Genomic DNA, 18,292 nt, shown 5'->3' with positions numbered 1-18,292 from the left:
CCTGAGACTCGCAGACGCTCCACCCTGCAGAAACTGAGCAATAATGCGTCTTTGCCTCCAGAGAAGGCCTCTAAGATGAAAGGAATTCTCTCTGTCTCTGAACACACTGATCGTCCATCAGCAGACTCTATCTCTTCCTTCCTCTCTATCTCATTTCTGTCATTCATCTTTCCGAATTTGCATTCTGCTCTCATTCACAACTGTACTAATGGATGCCCTGTCCAGACTGAATGCCATGTCTGGGTTAGTTGTGGGAAAGGTTATGTGTATGGAGTTACAGTACAGTATGTGTGTGTGTGTGTGTGTGTGTGTGTGTGTGTGTGTGCGCACTTAAAGTTGTTGTATCCGTAGGCTGGAATGTGTGAATGTTTCACCCCTTATCCTGTCCATGAATGTAATTGTTTAGTTTACTTAATATTCATGTATACATTCCAGAATTAGGAAGGAGGCAGGATATGGATGATGTACGTGAGAACATGTCTGGGAATATTAGCACGCTGTCTACTACTGGAAACTGTGCAGCTGCAGTTTTTCCCTATTAATTGTGGAAGAACTGAAGATAACTGATAGTGTGGTACAGTACAGTACAGTTTTACAAAATCATGACAAGATAATACAATACAGAGCTGAATTTCATTCCACTCCACCAGGCCTATCTAAAATCGAACACACATTTTTGCCTCTGTAGACAATATAGTTGGTAGTACAAATGCTTTAAAATGATCTTCCACGTTTGTTCTTTCGTTTTGAAGCAATTCAGCTTAAAACATCAACATCCGATGGAGACAACGTTTTAGCCAACTCACTGAGCTAACGTTAGCTTAATTCGCAATCTGCTGGCTACAGTTGTAACTTTGGCAGTCGGCAGCTAGAAAGGAAAAGCCTGCTGTTGTCTACCTCTGTCAAAATTATTGAGGATTTTGAATGGTTCACAATTATCATGGTAATTTGCATTATTTCTCGTGCAAGAACAGAAGCAAGACAGGGACAGATCTTAGCAAACATTTCCAAAATATCTTAAATGCACCTCTGCACCATAATAATGTTGCTACCGATGGACAGGCTCACCTCTCTGGCTGTCTCACATATTTATTCATGAGGTCTTTCCACTATCTCTATATCTCCCCCTTTTCTGTTCTCTCGTTTTGCTCTCACTCTAACTCTTTACTCAGTCTTTTGTGTAAGTGAAGCCGGGGCCTCCCAGTGACATGAGCCCCGCTCCTGTAAAACTAATAAAGACTGAGATTTGTGCGGGCTTAGCATTCTTTCTCCCTTTCAGTGCAAGACACTGAGAATGGAGTGAGGGGAGGGGGCGACAAGGGGAGAAAGGTCTAGTGGTAAGGTGGGGGGTGAGATAAGGGGGAGATGTCCTAGTTTGAGAGGGTGCAACTTGGGAATTTGTGTAAAAAGGAAGACAGAGAGGCCCCTTTCCCTGAATCACACCACATCCTTTCATTATTTTTATGGGTCAATGCCACTAAAATCACACTTCATCCTCTCCAAACATATTACAGCAGTGTACACACATGGATATATTCATATACATTTAGGTGTGTTCAAGTAGTCCCTCCCACACATATATATCATATTAATCATGCATATCCTGTCCTGTAAGTAAAAAATCAGGAACGTAAACACGGATGTTGGACAGTTAATAGTTACGATTCATGCTTGAACTCTAAGCTAGCAGTCAACAAGTATTTTCAAACCCTAACCCTAACCCCCATACTTAGCAAAGCAATTTATTCCCCCTCCTACAATACCGCAAGCGAGAAAAACATGTGAAGCACAACCACAGAATATAAAATATGCCCAACCGCACATTGACACAACTCTGTCAAACTTGCATAAAGATCACCAGATGTGCAGTGAGATGCAACTAGGGGGCAAAGGGGGAGGTCTCAAACACACTACCCTATCTAATGCTCTCCCCTCCCACCTCCCTACTTCACCCCTCCTCTTTCCCAGAGACATGTGCGCAAGCTGTGCCAGCAGACAGTTTCAGCTCTCAACAACTGATGCACAGACAGCTGCTGTTTCTCCCTTCCCCTGCTCCCCTAACTATTCTCCTTCTTTCGTTTCTTCCCTACACTACCTTCATTCATCCCCTCTGTACTTTCCCCTTCCTTCCCTCTACTTTGTCATTCTGCCCTGCACTTTTCCTCAGGCGGACATAAAGGCAGGTCTCGTTGGAGGGAGAGGGCTTGTGTAATCTCTGGCTGCACATGAGCACCAATGAGTTATTGCTTCAGCTGAAAAGGCACCACGGACGTGTAAAGGACAAACTTTGGAATAAGGAGAGGAAGAAGGAATACCTCTGAGACAGGAAGGGAGGAGAAGGGAGGGAGACGCAGAAAGAGTTTGGAGCTGGGGTGCAGGATGCAGACCATGCCGGGCTCTGTGGTGCTGCTACTGCTGTCCCTGTTGGTCCTGGCCACAGGAAGTGATGCCAGGAGAATCAGGAAAAGAGGACTCAACCATAAGGTGGGACTGCTAACCTCACCTTTGACTTTTGTATTTGTGCACGTATGAGTGTGATGCTTTTTTGCTACCTCTATCTTTTGACTTCTTTCAGAATATACTCCAAAGTGGAAGTAGGTGAAAGCTCACGGCATTACAGCACAATACCAGCTCTGTTGCAGAGAGCTGGTTTCACACAGTCACAGCAGTTTTGTGGTGGAGGTGAGAGGTGGTCAAGTTGACCCGAGTGCTATAATCCAGTAGTGAAAAGAGCAGTGGTGTTCATGAACTAATTCCCTTTAATCAAGTACTGTACTTAAAGAAATAATTTGACATTTAGGGAAATATTATTATTCGTTGCATATATGAGAAGATCAGTACCACTCTCATGTCTGTCTAAATATAAAGTCCGTTTTACAGTAGCCACATCCAAGCTTGCACACGCCAATGTGACGTCAAAATGACGTAGATCTCGCTGGCACGCCAGGATTTTAAGTGCATGAGCAGAGGGCGCGCACCACTCTATTTTTTTCAGCGGTGCGCGACAAAGCAGAAACGGGAGGCCAGAATGAGTTTGCTGACAACCGGATGCCAGGACTCTCAGAGTGACTGCAAGTCTCTCTTGTAAACTTACTAGGTTAAGATTAGTTATTTTATGGTGAATGAAAGGCTTGATCCGACGAAGTAGGTCATCAAATCAAATCGAAGCATTGACGGCATGCTGCTGCCAGATCTGCTGTTGTTTACCTTTTTCTTCTTCTTCTAGTCCGTAGAAAGAGCAAAGTCGGTAGTGTTTCCTCATTAGTGCCACCTCTGTTCAGGAGAAGACTGCAACTAGTGTCGCGACCACCACGCGTGAGTATAAACAGTTACGGCGATCCTATGACGTCACATTTGCGCACGCCAGGTTGGGAACGACCAGTGTACTCTGCGTTTAAGGCTCCAGCCAACAGCTGACTAGCTAAGCTTAGCATAAAGACTGGAAGTAAAACAGCACGCAAAACAGCTAGCTGGCTCGAGTTTACTAATTAATAGGATTGTCACATTTAAACCTGGAATTCGGTAGCGATATGCAATGGTAGTCCTTTTTTTGTACTTCAATGTCTCTGTAATAACAAAAATGTAATTTCAGTTGTAAAAGAAATTCTCAATTTCAACACTTAAAATTTCTGATTTTGTTGTTTAATATTTTGCTGGACTCTGCAGTGACATCCAGAACATAACTGCAACTTTTTGGTTTATACGTGGATTAAACAAACAAGATAAAATGTACATGTCTTATTGCTACTTTGGTATTTGTATGGATTAAAAAAAAAACAGGCTAGCTGTTTTCCACTGTTTCAAGTCTTTAAGCTAAGTGGCTGCTGGCTTTAGCCTTAATTTACTGAACAGATATGTGTAATTAAGTGTGATATTGAATAGCGTGCACTTTACATCCACTTTATGATAATGTTAACTTTTTATAGGGAAAAATATTATTTTTTTCAGCTTTGTGTATTTGACAGCTCTAGCTGGTTTAAAGATTAAGATTCAACAAACAAAGTATATGGTCATCTTTTAAGGTATGATGCATAGCTAGAGACCACACCACCTTAAACTATATAAAGTATGCAAAATGAACACCATTTCAGCTACAAAATAAAAACGCTGACCACATGTTAATGCATCCCTAATAATGATGAAACACTTTGAAGAGGATATTCTGCTGAGTCCTTTTGATGCTATAATACATTTTACTGGCAATGTTTCTGTGGTTTTATGTCAAATTTGAAGGCAGGACCTTAACTTGTAGTGGAGCATTACTTCATTGTGATATTTCTTCTAGTAGAGGATCTGAAAATGTCTTCCACCACTGGGAAAAAAAACAGTTTGGACATGCATCAGTTTTGATGAGGAGCAGAAAGTGGAGAGTGCAGCAGGTTGGTGTAGTTGCTGATTTTCAAGTTTCCATATGAGTAATTGAAGGGCACACCGGATGTTTAACGTCTGTCTCTGTGTGTGTGTGTGTGTGGGTGTGTGTGTGTGTGTGTGTGTGTGTGTGTGTGTGTGTGTGTGTGTGTTTCTAGTGGATTATTAGGGCAGGAACTGAATTTGCAGACTGGGCCCCTGCTTGTTAACTCAGCTCAGTGTAACTGATTGATCATCTCTAACAAGGGCTCACTGTAGCGTGCTGCCTTCTCTTTCTTTTTCCCTCTCGTGCTTCAATGTTCTCACTTTCTAACTGGTTTATGCCCTCGTTGGCCCTTTTCTCTCTCTCTCGTTCTCTGTCTTTATCTCTTTTCCCTTCTCATATGAATCAGTTACCCTTTCGCCCTCTCTCTGCCCAGCTTTCTCATTCCCCTCGCCCATATGCATCTCTCAGCAAACCACCCCCTGTTTTCCCTCTTTCAAGTCTCTTTCTCTCGTCTCTTCGTGCTCTCAGGATGGGCCAAAAGCACTGTCTTGCTGGACTCTGCTTCAAAGCTGCTGTAATTGGAACATGCTGAGACGGCTGAGCAGACCGAGTTTGTCTCTTTCCCTCTGAACCTTTTCATCTCTATATCTTTCAATCTTTCATTTTTTTTAACCACCTCCCCCGCTCTCACACACACACACACACACACACATACACACACACACACACACACACACACTCACAGCCCGCCTCATTCATAACACCGGGACTGTGCAGAAAGACAAATTATAGTCACTGAGTATTTCACGTAGGCACTGTGCTATGGAATGGTGTGTCTTGAAAGGCAAATTGGTAAAAATGTTTAACAAACCCAAGACCACCAGCAGGCTCAGTACTTGTCATACATTCATCTGAATGATTTATTTATCCCAAAATGCATGTCTTATTTTATGTCTTGTTATTTTCAAATAGAACAGGTAAACAGATTTCGCGCTGTAGAATGTAAATGTATTATCAAAACATAAGCAGCCAATCTTTACATTTCATTATGCACGCTTCATCTCAATTCAATTCAATTCATATCAAAATGATTTAAAATTATGTTTTCTATGCTTCTTTATCTTACTGTCTGTTACTGCTTGCAGGCTGGGCCTTGACTTCATTTATCTGACTTACATATGTAAAGCTCTGACCAGAAAGTTGTCTGTTTGACCTGTGGGTGAGACGGTCTTGGAGATCAGAGTCATGTCCACCCTCTTTTAAGTAGACCTCCCCCTGGTACAAGGTTCAAAGGTCACCAGTAGCACTTTCCTAATTTCCTCTTTGTGTTTAACAGGGGGAATGCCTGCCTAATAATACATGGCATGTAATAAGGGTGTAGAGGTAACTTACAATCAAGAGAAAAGTGTTTGATGGGTAGATGGGAAAACAGGTGGAATGGGCAGCAGAAGTCGCACTCACACACACACACACACACACACACACACACACACACAGGTTTGTGGCACTATCTTTGTGGGGACCCGTCATTGACATAATGCATTCCCTAGCCCCTTACCCTAACCTTAACCATCACAACTAAATGCCTAACCTTAACCCTTACCCTAACCCTAACCATAATCTACCCCACACACACACACACACACACACACACACACACACACACACACACACACACACACAGACGAGATTATTTAGTCTCATACAGCCATCACAGTCTGGCTCAGACACCTGCCTGGGCATGTCAGTGAGCATGTCTGAGGCTACCACCATAAATCTTTACAGTTTCATTTATTTGATGTGATGTGGCCCATTCTGACAGCACCTGGTATTACTGTAAGCCAGGGGCCCTGCAGATACAATGTGAAACATGTGTACTTTCTGGCTGGCCGGCTGTTTGACTTGGCCTGGGGCTGCTTTGTAAAACAAAACAGATCCACACACTGCTTTTTCACTAATGGACATTTGTAGATTTTAAGGAAGTGATATTTTGTAAAGATAAGATAACTTTACCAAATGTAATTTACTGTGATGGCCACTCATGCTATCAAGTGAGAGTAAAGCAAGAGGTTCCTATCATAGATTGACTTAAAAGGAACATTTTCATTTTAATGGTTGAGAATCAGCGTGTATTTAATATAACTGAATTGCAGAATTACTTACTGACACACAGCCCTGCCTCAATGTCCTGCGTTATCTCTATCAAGAAAAAGTATGGTCAAGTTTACTCTTTTCAATGTTAAAGTTTGTCTGTGGTGATTTAACTTATTAGTAGAACACGATCACACAAGTTAATGTTACGTAATGCACTACGTCATGAAACATTATTTCTTTTTCTGGATTAATCAGACTGGCTTGCCAAATAATGTTTCATCAAATAATGTGTGATCGCATTCTACTAATACAGTAAGTTAAACATGGCAAACATAATATAAGTATTTGTTTAGTTGGCTGTACATTTCTGTTATGGCTCTACCTCTAATGTTAGAGATAAGGGTACATTGCGTAACCACATATCCCTACAACGGAACGGATGAGAGACACTTATATAGTCCTTTATTTACGGTGATGTCTTGCGCTACAATGCATATTTTATCGCGCTCGTGATATATGACATAATCCTGACGCCATAGTTATTGTAGTTAGTCAGTCAGCCGTCTTACAAGTAGTTATCCTGGACTGGTGTGTGTGGCTGTAAACAGGACTCATCCCAGTCAGAGGATGTGAGCCTGCTGGTCAGAAGCACATTACTGGACGGTGGAGACAGTGGAGCAGATCACCGATCAGTACAACAGACGCACACACAAACCAAAAAGACAAACAATTTTCACATCAACTACTGCTTAACTTTTTTTCACATGGGGCCTCTGATGTTCCAGACATTTCTTTTATTTGGCAACAGAGTTTTTGGATCATCACCAACAACAGAGAGAACAATCATAGCAAATCTGAGTCTGAGAATGTGAGCCCACAGACGTGTTCGTATCCATAACTCTGCATACAGCTGCACTACAAATGGAGTATAGAGGAGTAAGACAGTAAATGAGTTTAGGGGGACCTCTATCATGGCCATCCCTACTACCTCAGACTTTGACTGACAGTTAGCAGACGCTATTTCAGACTGTTTTACCAACACTAATTAGCTGCAGTCACAGTTGGTTTACCTCCCTCCTGTCAAGTAAACCAGGCCTCAAAAAGTTGCAGTCTGTTCGTCTGCATTTCAGGGTTAGAAATCCCCACTCTGCCAGTCTGTTCAAAGTTGAAGGACTGCTTTGCCCAGCTGTACATCAACCTGTTTGACTATCAGCATGTCTTCCCCATCATTAAAACTCTCATCTCTGACTGATTTACAGGCTGTGTGTTTGCCTCACAGTTTAGCCTGATGTGTCTCTATCTATTTGCACGTCTGTGTATCTTTATGTTAAACTGACTGCTGGTATAGAGACAGGAAATGAGTCCTGACAACCCAAAAGCTAACCAGATGTGTGCTGTGGGCTACTTCATTTAGTAGACATGGGAGATCTGGCACATTTGAGTTGACACTACGAAATAACACAGCTTTTCCTTGTGCACAACCTTGACCTACAACCTTGTGTGTGTGTGTGTGTGTGTGTGTGTGTGTGTGTGTGTGTGTGTGTGTGTATGCTTCCTTGCAGAAAACTCTCAGTATCTGTCTGAGATCTCTGTGTGGAACCATGAATGGCCTGATCTCAGTACAGTTATGGAGCCAGACAAGGTCTCCAGTGGCTTCTCTACGGTGGCCGACAGGGGCAGACGCCCTGCAACTTAAGAAAACACACGCAAATAGACAAAACACAAGCAAATTAAGAAAACAACTTCATTAATTTGACAACATATGTGCAGCATTCAGCAAACGCACTGCAAATACCACAACACAACCAAATACATAAACGCACTGCAAATAAAAAACGATGCAAAAAGAAAAACACGCAAACCCCGAAAAAAGAAGCGATGCAAAAAGAAAAACAACTTCATTAATTTGACAACACATGCGCAGCATTCAGCAAACGCACTGCAAATATCACAACACAACCAAATACATAAACACACTGCAAATACACACAACACAACCAAATACATAAACGTGCTGCAAATATGAAACGATGCAAAAAGAAAAGCACACCAACCCAGAAAACAAATGCAACAAAAAAACGCTGCATCCAGATTACACAACAGAAGTTCTCCAGGCCTCTAGAGGGAGCAGCTAGTGGAACAGCTGGATTTTCGACTGTTATTAACCAATATTAAATTCATATTATTATTATTATTATTAATAACATAATATATTATTAATATACAGTCTATGCTCCCGTCTCATGCCCTCCCGGCTGGTGCCGTCCCCAAGCTTCGGCTTTTCAAAATAAAAGCTCGCGTCTGGTCCGCTATGTGTTTGTACTTTGGTGTGTTGGATGTTTGTGAACTAAACAGTACGACAATCATACTAATGAATACAATAACTTTTTCAGCAGATGTCTTACTTACAACACGATGGAGTTAGCAAAGCAGTTTTGTGTTTATATGTGCGGGCGGGATTTATTCAGTTTGATAAATCCCACGGTAAATTGGCTGGTTTACTAAACAGGGAGGGACTAGAAATCCTGTCTGTTTTTTGTATTTCAAGAGCGAATTGTTCCACAATATGAATACAGATTGATCACTTATTTTGTTGGTAACCGTTGTTGTATAATCACAATATTACACTTGAGGAGGCCTACACTTCAGTAATTTCGGACCTCGAAATTAAACCCTCTCATGTAATATGGCTTAAACAAACGTCAACGTTAAACGCTGATGCAGTTTTAAATGTTTTATCACCACGAGTTTACAGACGTCTCTGCTGATTGAGTATCAGCTGACCTGAGCCGAGACACACCCACCAAACCAGAGAAAACATATCTCAAACATAGATTTAATATTTACAGTCTATGCAGTGTTTCTCTCTCTCTCTCTCTCTCTCTCTCTCTCTTTGGTTGTGTTGTGTGTATTTGCAGTGCGTTTGCTGAATGCTGCGCATGTGTTGTCAAATTAATGAAGTTGTTTTTCTTTTTGCATCGCTTCTTTTTTCAGGGTTTGCGTGCTTTTCTTTTTGCATCGTTTTTTATTTGCAGTGCGTTTATGTATTTGGTTGTGTTGTGGTATTTGCAGTGCGTTTGCTGAATGCTGCGCATATGTTGTCAAATTAATGAAGTTGTTTTCTTAATTTGCTTGTGTTTTGTCTATTTGCGTGTGTTTTCTTAAGTTGCAGCGCGTCTGCCCCTGTCGGCCACCGTACTTCTCCCCACAAACACCCCATAAACCACAGAGCAAGAGCACTAAAAAGAGAGACAGGGAAAGACAGATGGAACGACAGCCATCGTTTGAGATCAATCATTACAGCCACCATCATGCTTTTCAACACAAAAGAGATAGACATGAACATCCCACACAGGCCCGCTGGCAGTGTCTCTATAGGAGAGCAGCAAAGCAGACAGGAGTGTAAATAAACATTGTGGAACATCAGAGAGATGTGCCCAGGATTGTGTGAAAGAGCACAGGATGTAGACCATGACGGCTCTTCTGGCACATAAAGATATGAAGGCAGGGGAGAAGACACAAGAGGAGCCCTGAGAGTGAAGCCGTTACAGTAAGAGCTGAATGACATGCAAGGCAATAGTACAGTAAAAAAAAAAAAAAAATGTATGTAAGAAGTAGCACCTTCAATGTTGGCAAGTCTGAGGCTCAGGGATCAATACAGTGAACAAATATTAAGGCCCTGACACACCAATCCGACAGCCGACGTCAGGAGGAAAGGCAGTCAAACTGATCAGTCTCCCCGAGTTGGTCCAAAAAGTGCCTCGGAACACACTGATGCGACGCCGACTTGAGCGTAAGTTCTGCATGTGCGTGAGACGTAATACATCTCCATAACAGCAGGCGGCGCTGATCTGTATTGTTTCCCAAAAAATTTAAACCGCCAACTGATTGGACGAACACGTCACGTGGGTCTGGCTCCTCCCGGATTTTACAACCGAGCATAATGGCGGCTCGTTCGGAATACGATCTCATATTTTACGACGTTCACCAAAATGTGTTTCTGAAAACATTTTAAGCGAGAAATAGGCCGTGCAGTTGCTGAATCTGTCATAATTTCAGATCGACAAAGGTCAGTTTAAAAGATTTTCATCAGATTTTGAGAGACGTTTGTCACGCTACCATAAGTGCACTGCAGTGTTGGGGAAGTTAGTCAAGCGCGGGTTGAATGTACATCAGCAGGTCATCGGCATTACACGTTGTTAGTGTATACTATGTAATGTCTGTATCAACTTGTACCGGTCGCGCAGCCACGATGGTCTGTGCATTGTCCTAGACACATGCACGGACACTCTTTTCTGAAAAGTAACGTTGCGCCGAATTGAAAAAGGAACTACGTTTTGTTACCAAATTTTCAGTAGTAGCGTGTTACACTACTTTTTACATGAAAAAAGTAGTTACGTTACTGTAACGCATTACACCCAACACTGGTGCACTGATTCACTAGTCAAGGGCTAGAACTGTCAGATTGGTCATTGAGTATGACTGCCCGCCCTCCGACCCAGCAAGTCAGGTCGGCCAAAATGAAGGCCAACGGCCCCTCTGACGGACGACAGCACGGAACACACCAAACAGACTCGAGTCACTGACCTCGCCAGACTGTCCAACGGCCGATTATCGGGTTGGTGTGTCAGCGCCTTTAAAGAATGAATGGCTTCTGTAGTGTACAGCAGTGGTTTCCAGACTTTTTGGTCTGAGGTACCCCCACAGCCTTGCCAGATGAACTCATGTTCAACTCATCACTTCCCAATGTATCTCCCAAATACAAACAACACTTTTCATTATATTGTTAATGTTTTCAATCTTGTTGAACTGTCAGTATTTAGGCTGGTTTGGTTTGATCAGCAATCATGCTATTAGTAGGCTACTACTGGCAGTGAACCTGAATGTTTCAGCCATTTAGCCATTACTTTTAGCCATTTATTTATACCATTTATTCATTGCTTTAAGCTATCTGTTTAAAACTTCTGTGCTCACTTGCTAACTCATTTGCACGCACTGTTACATAGCTACAACATGTAGTGTTCAGGTGTTACAGCATATATGTTATATATTCATTTAATTCAATCATAATTTTGATTCATTCAATTTCGATTTTCAAATAAATTGAGCTGCTCCACAATGTTTCCACGTACCCCCCTAAAGTACCCCTGGTTGGGAATCACTGGTGTACAGTATTCATGTGTACAAGCAAACTCACCCTTAAACTACACACGCAGTCATATAAACAGGAAGGGCACACTTGACCTTTTGTAGGAGACGTACGCAGGAGACTTTAGGAGCAGATCGGATATGAGACAAGTGGGATAAGGGCAGTAGCCATTATGTCATTATCCAATCACAGCAGACTTGGTAGTCCTCATTCATAGATCTAATTGTACCATGGCTCCACTTCCCTCCTGAGAGCCATGAATGATGAGTCTGAGGACCCGTAGAGTACAGTGTGACCATGTACAAGCAGAAGTAACTGTAAAAATGGCATATAAGCCATAAGGGCTGGGTATTGTTTGAAGGTTTTGGAGACTGGTGTCAATACGACAACAATACACTTTTTCAATAACTCACTAAAGAAAATATTTTTTAAAACATCTAAACAGTACACTAAAATGTGTTTCTGCTAAACGACGCTTAAAAGCTATGTAGAGCTGAGAGGAACTGTAGTGTCTGTCAGGTGATAATTCTTTGTAGATTTCTCACTTTGAGTGGCACCTTTTACTTTACACATAGTAATTTGATCAATTTTTAATAAAAATATATTGATTAGGAAGTATCTAATCAAAGAATAAGTAAACAAGACTAAGAGTCTGACCAAGGCTTCAATGCCAACTTTCTGCCAATACAGTTTTCAAGACACATTTCAGCCAGGATCCAAAAAGTATTGAAATTTGAAAACCAGTCCTAGAAGTGATGTACAATCAAATCTGTAACTACTTACAGTAATATGCAGGAGAATTCCTGCTCCCTCCACGGTGTGAATTCCCCCCCCCAAAGAACCATCCACCAACTAAGCTCTCAGCTGCCAGAATAAATTAATGTGTGTTTAAAGTGAACACAGATACTGTGTGTGTGATACCACCGTCAGCGCCAAACATTTGCTTTCGTTTTTCCGGTTGGTTTGTAAGAGCGTTCAGTAAGCCTGCCAAACAAACAGCACAGTTTTAATGACCATGTGCAACCCACAAGCTGATTATCTAATTACTAATCTAGTGTAGAGAAATTTCTCTCTCTCTCTCTCTCTCTCTCTCTCTCTCTCTCTCTCTCTCTCTCTCTCTCGAACACCCTCCCAAATGAATGGCTGAGGCTGGAAAGTCAGAGGAATTCACCCACACAACTGAAAAGACATAAATTCTGAAAAACTGAAATTTGTGCCTGCTTTTCATTTACACATGCATGTGTTATGACAAACAACTCTGGGAATGTAAATTTTGAGGCACAGCCATAATGACAGTGTAACAAAGAATTAGATAACCAACCAGCTACATAACTTCCTGTGCAGTTCAGAGAGTTCAAAGGTAACACCTTGCACCCCACCAATGGCCTAATATCATTTAATTGTTCCTTGTTATGTTCTTCAGTGGGTACTTTAACAGTGATGTTAGACCAGCCAGTAAACAGCACATTGTTGCTCATTGCTTTTCACAGCAGTAAGAAGAAAGGAGTGGAATGAACTGTACACTTGATTCACTGGAGTTTGTTATAATATATAAACTTATACATTTTAATGAGAGTTAATATTTAGTCAAGGGCAGGAGTGCTTCTTGGGATATTGTTGTAATATTTCCCATGTGTAGATAACCCAGAACAAAAAATAGCTGCTTATATTGTCGCACAAAACTTGTGATATTTAATACCAGCAGTGTGAAAGCATATAAACCCACAAATTCTGTCCTGGACATGTCCAAACCAATGAGCAGGAATCAAGAGTAGCAGCTTTGTAAAAAACTATTTAACTAAAACCACAGAGACCATGGCTGTGTTACAGATCTCGTAATGTTAGCCTCTGTGATGCATGCATCTTCACAGCAACAGTGGATTGTGCCTTGCTGTTTGGGTACACACGCATGTGTGCTCGCAGGCCCACACTGTACGTTGCCAAAGCCGTCGAAGTGTGTGAAGTGTGTCTTTGCTTGGCTCAGGATCCTGTGGCCTACTTTCTCCCTCTTAGAATCAAGTGTTTGTTCCCACAGTGACTCACCTCCCAAGCCAGGTCAAGACAGACGCTAGCAGGCAGGCATGCATCCTGAAGCCAAAACCTCCTGTCTTTACTGTAGCTCTGAAAAGTGCTCACTCAGACCCGTGGCTGCCCTCTGGTGGCTAGAAAGTACAATGTATGTGCAATTTTACAACCACACTGTGTGAACATCCAATGAAGAGTCTTAGTTCGGAACTAAATGAGAAGTTTTATTTCTTATCAAGTGGCATTCACAAAAATCATTCATGACGTTTAACAAAACACTAACATTTTATGTTGTTGCCTTCCAAAATGACCCATGCTTATATGTGCACCTATGACATCGCCTAGTCAGGAAGCAACAGTTGTAACTATGTATAGATTTGGATTTTTAGCCATGCTGGTTCTACAATTGATGCTAAATTGTCCACGGATCCAGTCAAATATCTTTAACGTCTACCAGAACAAACCACATCTACATTTTTATTTATTTATTTCTCGTTTTCTGTCCCTCAGGACTACGAGTACCCCAACCACCCCCAGTCCACACAGCACCAGAAGAATGACCGTTGTCCACCGCCACCCCAGATGTTGCCAGAGAGAGCCTGTGAGGTGCCGGGCTGCCGCTCAGACTCAGAGTGTGAGCGCCATAAACGCTGCTGCTACAATGGATGCATCTACGCCTGCCTGGAGTCTGTCCAGCCGCCACCAGGTCAGCAGCACCAAAGGACAGACACACAGTAGTGTTTGGGTTTTAAGGTTGCATAGCAGAGAGAGTCAAATTGGGCCTTAAACTACTTGGAAGTTAGACTTTTTTGTTTTTCTCTTTAAAATATTTTGATGGCTGTGGTTCTGTGTGTGTTCCGAACAGTGTTGGACTGGCTGGTGCAGCCCAAGCCTCGGTGGTTGGGTGGCAACGGCTGGCTGTTAGACGGCCCTGAGGAGGTTCTGCAGGGTGGGTACACACACACACACACGAACGCACGCATGCACACACACACACACACACACACACACACACACACACACACCTGACCAGTCACTGAGGACAGATAAAACACTTGTAGTGCCAGATGGTCAGCTTGCATAAAAATACCTCTCACCTAACTCTAATCCTCCATCATCTTAGCCTTCAAAAATCCCTAAAATGCTAATGCAATCCAGCCTTTGCTCAGTGAGACCAAACAATTTTATTCAGCACATGTTGGTTTGATTTCACCATAGCTCTACCCTCCTGTCATGTGTGTACTCCTGATGTGATTTTCTGGGTCATTTTTTTGCCGTTGATTTAACTTTTGCAGTACATAAACCAGGAGATGTTGTCAGTGCAGCAGCAGTAAAAGTCACATTTTGGAGTCCATCCTTTAGAAATAAAGCAAGCCATCATACAAAAGGGGAAAAGATATTTCATAAGAAGAGGTAAAGAGACCAATGTCTCCACTGTCGGTAGTGTCTAATAAAACGCATCCACAAGATGAATTACAGCTGGGCATAATTTTTGTGTTCCCCTTGACTGAAAAAAACATCATCAGTCATCTGCTATTCCTCAGTGAATATAGAAGGTTCTTGCAGGTTTTTCTGAAGTTTGCACAATTGGCATGCTGGCATTCTGAGCGGGAAATGTAGACGTAGACATGACTTTGAGGTTAAGGGAGGATAAGTAAACAAAACAAAAAAACACGTACTAATCACATAACCACAAAATGACCCTGGTGTATTTCATGTTTGCAATTTCTTCTGATGCACATGGTGTATTTTCTGCCCACTAGCTGAGGCCTGCAGCACAACTGAGGATGGAGACGAGCCTCTTCATTGTCCTACGGGCTACGAGTGCCACATCATCAATCCAGGAAACCCTGCCGCTGGCATTCCTAACAGGGGACAATGCATCAAGCAACGTGGCAACTCCGGTATGGCTAGAGTACTTCTGATAACTAAAATAGCTGCAATGATTGGCCATGTGATTGGGATTTGGCTTTGAAGCCACGCCTTGACACACATCATATCCAACCTAATCTTATTTTTACAACTAATCTCCTGTTTATCTGATCTAATGGAACTTTTCTAATGGAAGTTTGTGCTCCTTTAAAGCACTAAAGGACAGGGGCAGTGTGCCAGCACTCTTTGAGTCTGGGCTGGTATCTTTTGGCAGATTACATGCTGTTAGGTGCCAAGTTTCTCCTATTAAATAGATCTAAAAATACACAAATTGGAATGACCTGGCAACTCACTAGATGGCCTCAATTTATGATCTATGGCTTAAGATGTGGGCAGAAATATTATTGTTATGATTTAATCAAAATAATATTAACTCTTTACTTTATAAGCAAGAACTCACAGTGCCATGTGTATGATATTGATATCAGATGTCAATCTTTTATTTTTTTTTTATTTTTTCATTCTGGCTCATTTTGTTTTTGAAAGATGGGCGTGGTCTGAGGCACAAATACTTCAAGGACTACAAGGACTACTTAGGTAAGTGAGGTAATGTGGACAACCTGAAAAAAATCACTATCACTGAATGAGAAATCAGCAGCAATCTGCCTGACACGGCTCTGTCACTGACAGGTACCAGTACGAACAATGCAGTGGGCTACGAAAAACATCATCACAAGCACCTGGGATGAAGTAGGTTTTCAGCCACTTTGAACCATGTAAAACCAAAGACCTGTGCACCTTTATCTCACTTTAGACAAAGCCTTATGTTTTCTGATGTATCTGCTCTCAGATCAACCAGAACTCCGCCTCAGCTACGACCACGACACAACTCCAGACATCAGTCCAGTCCTGATCGATCTGCTCTCATCACACCTGAACCAGGATCAGATCTGCCCTTTTCACCAAAACTACAGCTGCTAACTCCTCTTTGCAAAGCCCCGTATTGCAGCCTGTCCTCAGTCACAAAGTCCTTTTCGGAGACAAGTCTGACGTACATACTACATTCACAGCCAAAGAAATAAGTGGGGTTTTTTTTGTCTCTCTGTCTGATGTCTGTAAGAAAAGATGGAGCAGAGGGCGTTGATGGTGAAGCAGAGGAGAGGAGAGCAGGGCGTGCACCAAAGCTGTTCATCAAATGTCTCAAAAAGGAAATAAGAAACCCCAGCCAATTTTTTTCTTTTTTCTTTACAACCCCTCTCCCTCCCTGCAACTCATTACTATTCTCACCAACACATCTTTTAACCTTAAGGCTGGTCAGTGGAGAAAATCCAGACCATGTGTTACTTATTCTGTCTCTCTTGTTCTCAGAAAGGATGGTGCTCACATTTCCTGATCTAAAATCTGGAAAGTTTCATAGACAAATAGAAAAAAAAATCCAGCTGCAGTGGTCTCTGAATTAAATCCACATGATTAAAATAAGAAATGCCATACTGTATGAGTGTGTGGATTGTGTCAGTTTTAAAGGATTTGGAACAGCTGTAGATTAGTTCCAGCCAACAGATGCTGACCATGACTTCATTGCTGTGAAAATCAAAAGCAAAATAAGGAAAAAATATTTAATTTGAGAGAGATGAAGATTTAAAGAGATACTCCACCTGTGACAAAATAACAATTTTCACACTGAAATGTTGTCCCTTCAATATTAAACTCTGTATATATTATATATGTGATTACTTTCCTAGTCATACAACAACTATCTACTAGTGCAGTATGGTTGTGCACACATCTCCTAATTTTCAATAATCATACTGCGTTATTTCAAAATACTGGTCCTTCTATTAAACTTCCCACTATGCAGTGCAGCCATGATAATAAAAAGGGCTTTTTCACTGAACAGATATGTGTTATTCTAGAGCATAACTTGCTGCAGTCAGTTGTTTAAACTTAGGTTGTGTCTGTTATCAATTCAAATGGTGCTCAGCTTCATTGCTGCCTATAATAACAGGAGAATAAACTGTTCACATAATAAGCTGAAGGTGTCAAACAGAGAGCTGTAATCATTCTCTATGTGCAGAGCTAAAGTGATGTCTGAATATTGCAATCTGACCGGTGCTGTAACATTGCCTTGTTTATTCTGAATAAACCACATTGTTGAAGTCGGTCGTTTACGTTGTTTTTCTGTTTTCTGCAAGTGATTTTAGGATTCAACTTACAGATCGTGAAAGGAGTAACATGAGAAATCATAATGCTATTACTATTTATGAGTACACCACAAACTTCTCTTTGGGTCGTGTTAAGTGTTTTAATAGTGTTCCTGATCCTATCAGTATGCCATTATTCTTCATAATGCTTTATCAGTAGATTTAGGTGAAAAATAAATTAGATAAGTACAGTGTTTTCGTTTCCAATTACAGTAGCTTCTAAAATAATACCTAGATACATACATTATTCCACTGCCTAGAAATAAGCACAAAGCAAAATGTGCAAGAATGACTCTTTTAATCAATATTGTCCTTTTTCATGAATATTTACCACCACCATCAATTTCAAGTATTCCTTTTGGCTTGAAATATTACATTTGCATTTGTATGAACTGGGGTAGACCATAGACAGTATATAAACTAGACCAACAGATCTCGTTGCTCTGGACGGAGACCAGTGAAGGATATTAGAAGCACTTTTCCGGTGAGCACTGAGTATTACTGCGCAGCCTCCAACTGAGAGAGACGACGTAAATGTGACATGAGCAACCTGTCTGAAAGTTGGAAGTCTTCTGGTAGCTGTGCCAAGAGAAATCT

General features: G+C 41.6%; 1 protein-coding gene across 2 annotated transcripts; it reads left to right on the top strand.

Moving 5' to 3' along the window:
- The first annotated feature begins 1,963 nt into the window (after positions 1-1,963).
- wfdc1 (WAP four-disulfide core domain 1) lies at positions 1,964-17,653 on the top strand. Of its 2 annotated transcripts, none has more exons than XR_004105946.2 (7): positions 1,964-2,484; positions 14,133-14,328; positions 14,488-14,571; positions 15,386-15,526; positions 16,041-16,100; positions 16,185-16,244; positions 16,345-17,653. XR_004105946.2 is itself a non-coding variant. In XM_031304979.2 (7 exons), exons 1-6 carry the CDS (start codon positions 2,380-2,382, stop codon positions 16,241-16,243), a joined length of 636 nt encoding a protein of 211 aa, XP_031160839.1. In that variant the 5' UTR covers positions 1,964-2,379; the 3' UTR covers position 16,244; positions 16,345-17,653. The 2 variants fall into 2 exon arrangements, 1 of the variants encoding a protein (XP_031160839.1); XM_031304979.2 differs by having other exon boundaries at positions 16,041-16,091.
- Positions 17,654-18,292: the final 639 nt, after the last annotated feature.

Source organism: Sander lucioperca, chromosome 7 (genome assembly GCF_008315115.2).
Source record: "Sander lucioperca isolate FBNREF2018 chromosome 7, SLUC_FBN_1.2, whole genome shotgun sequence".
NCBI classification, from domain to species: Eukaryota; Metazoa; Chordata; class Actinopteri; order Perciformes; family Percidae; genus Sander; species Sander lucioperca.
Note: the sequence above shows the minus strand (reverse complement) of the source record. Positions and strands in the feature narration are given on the sequence as shown.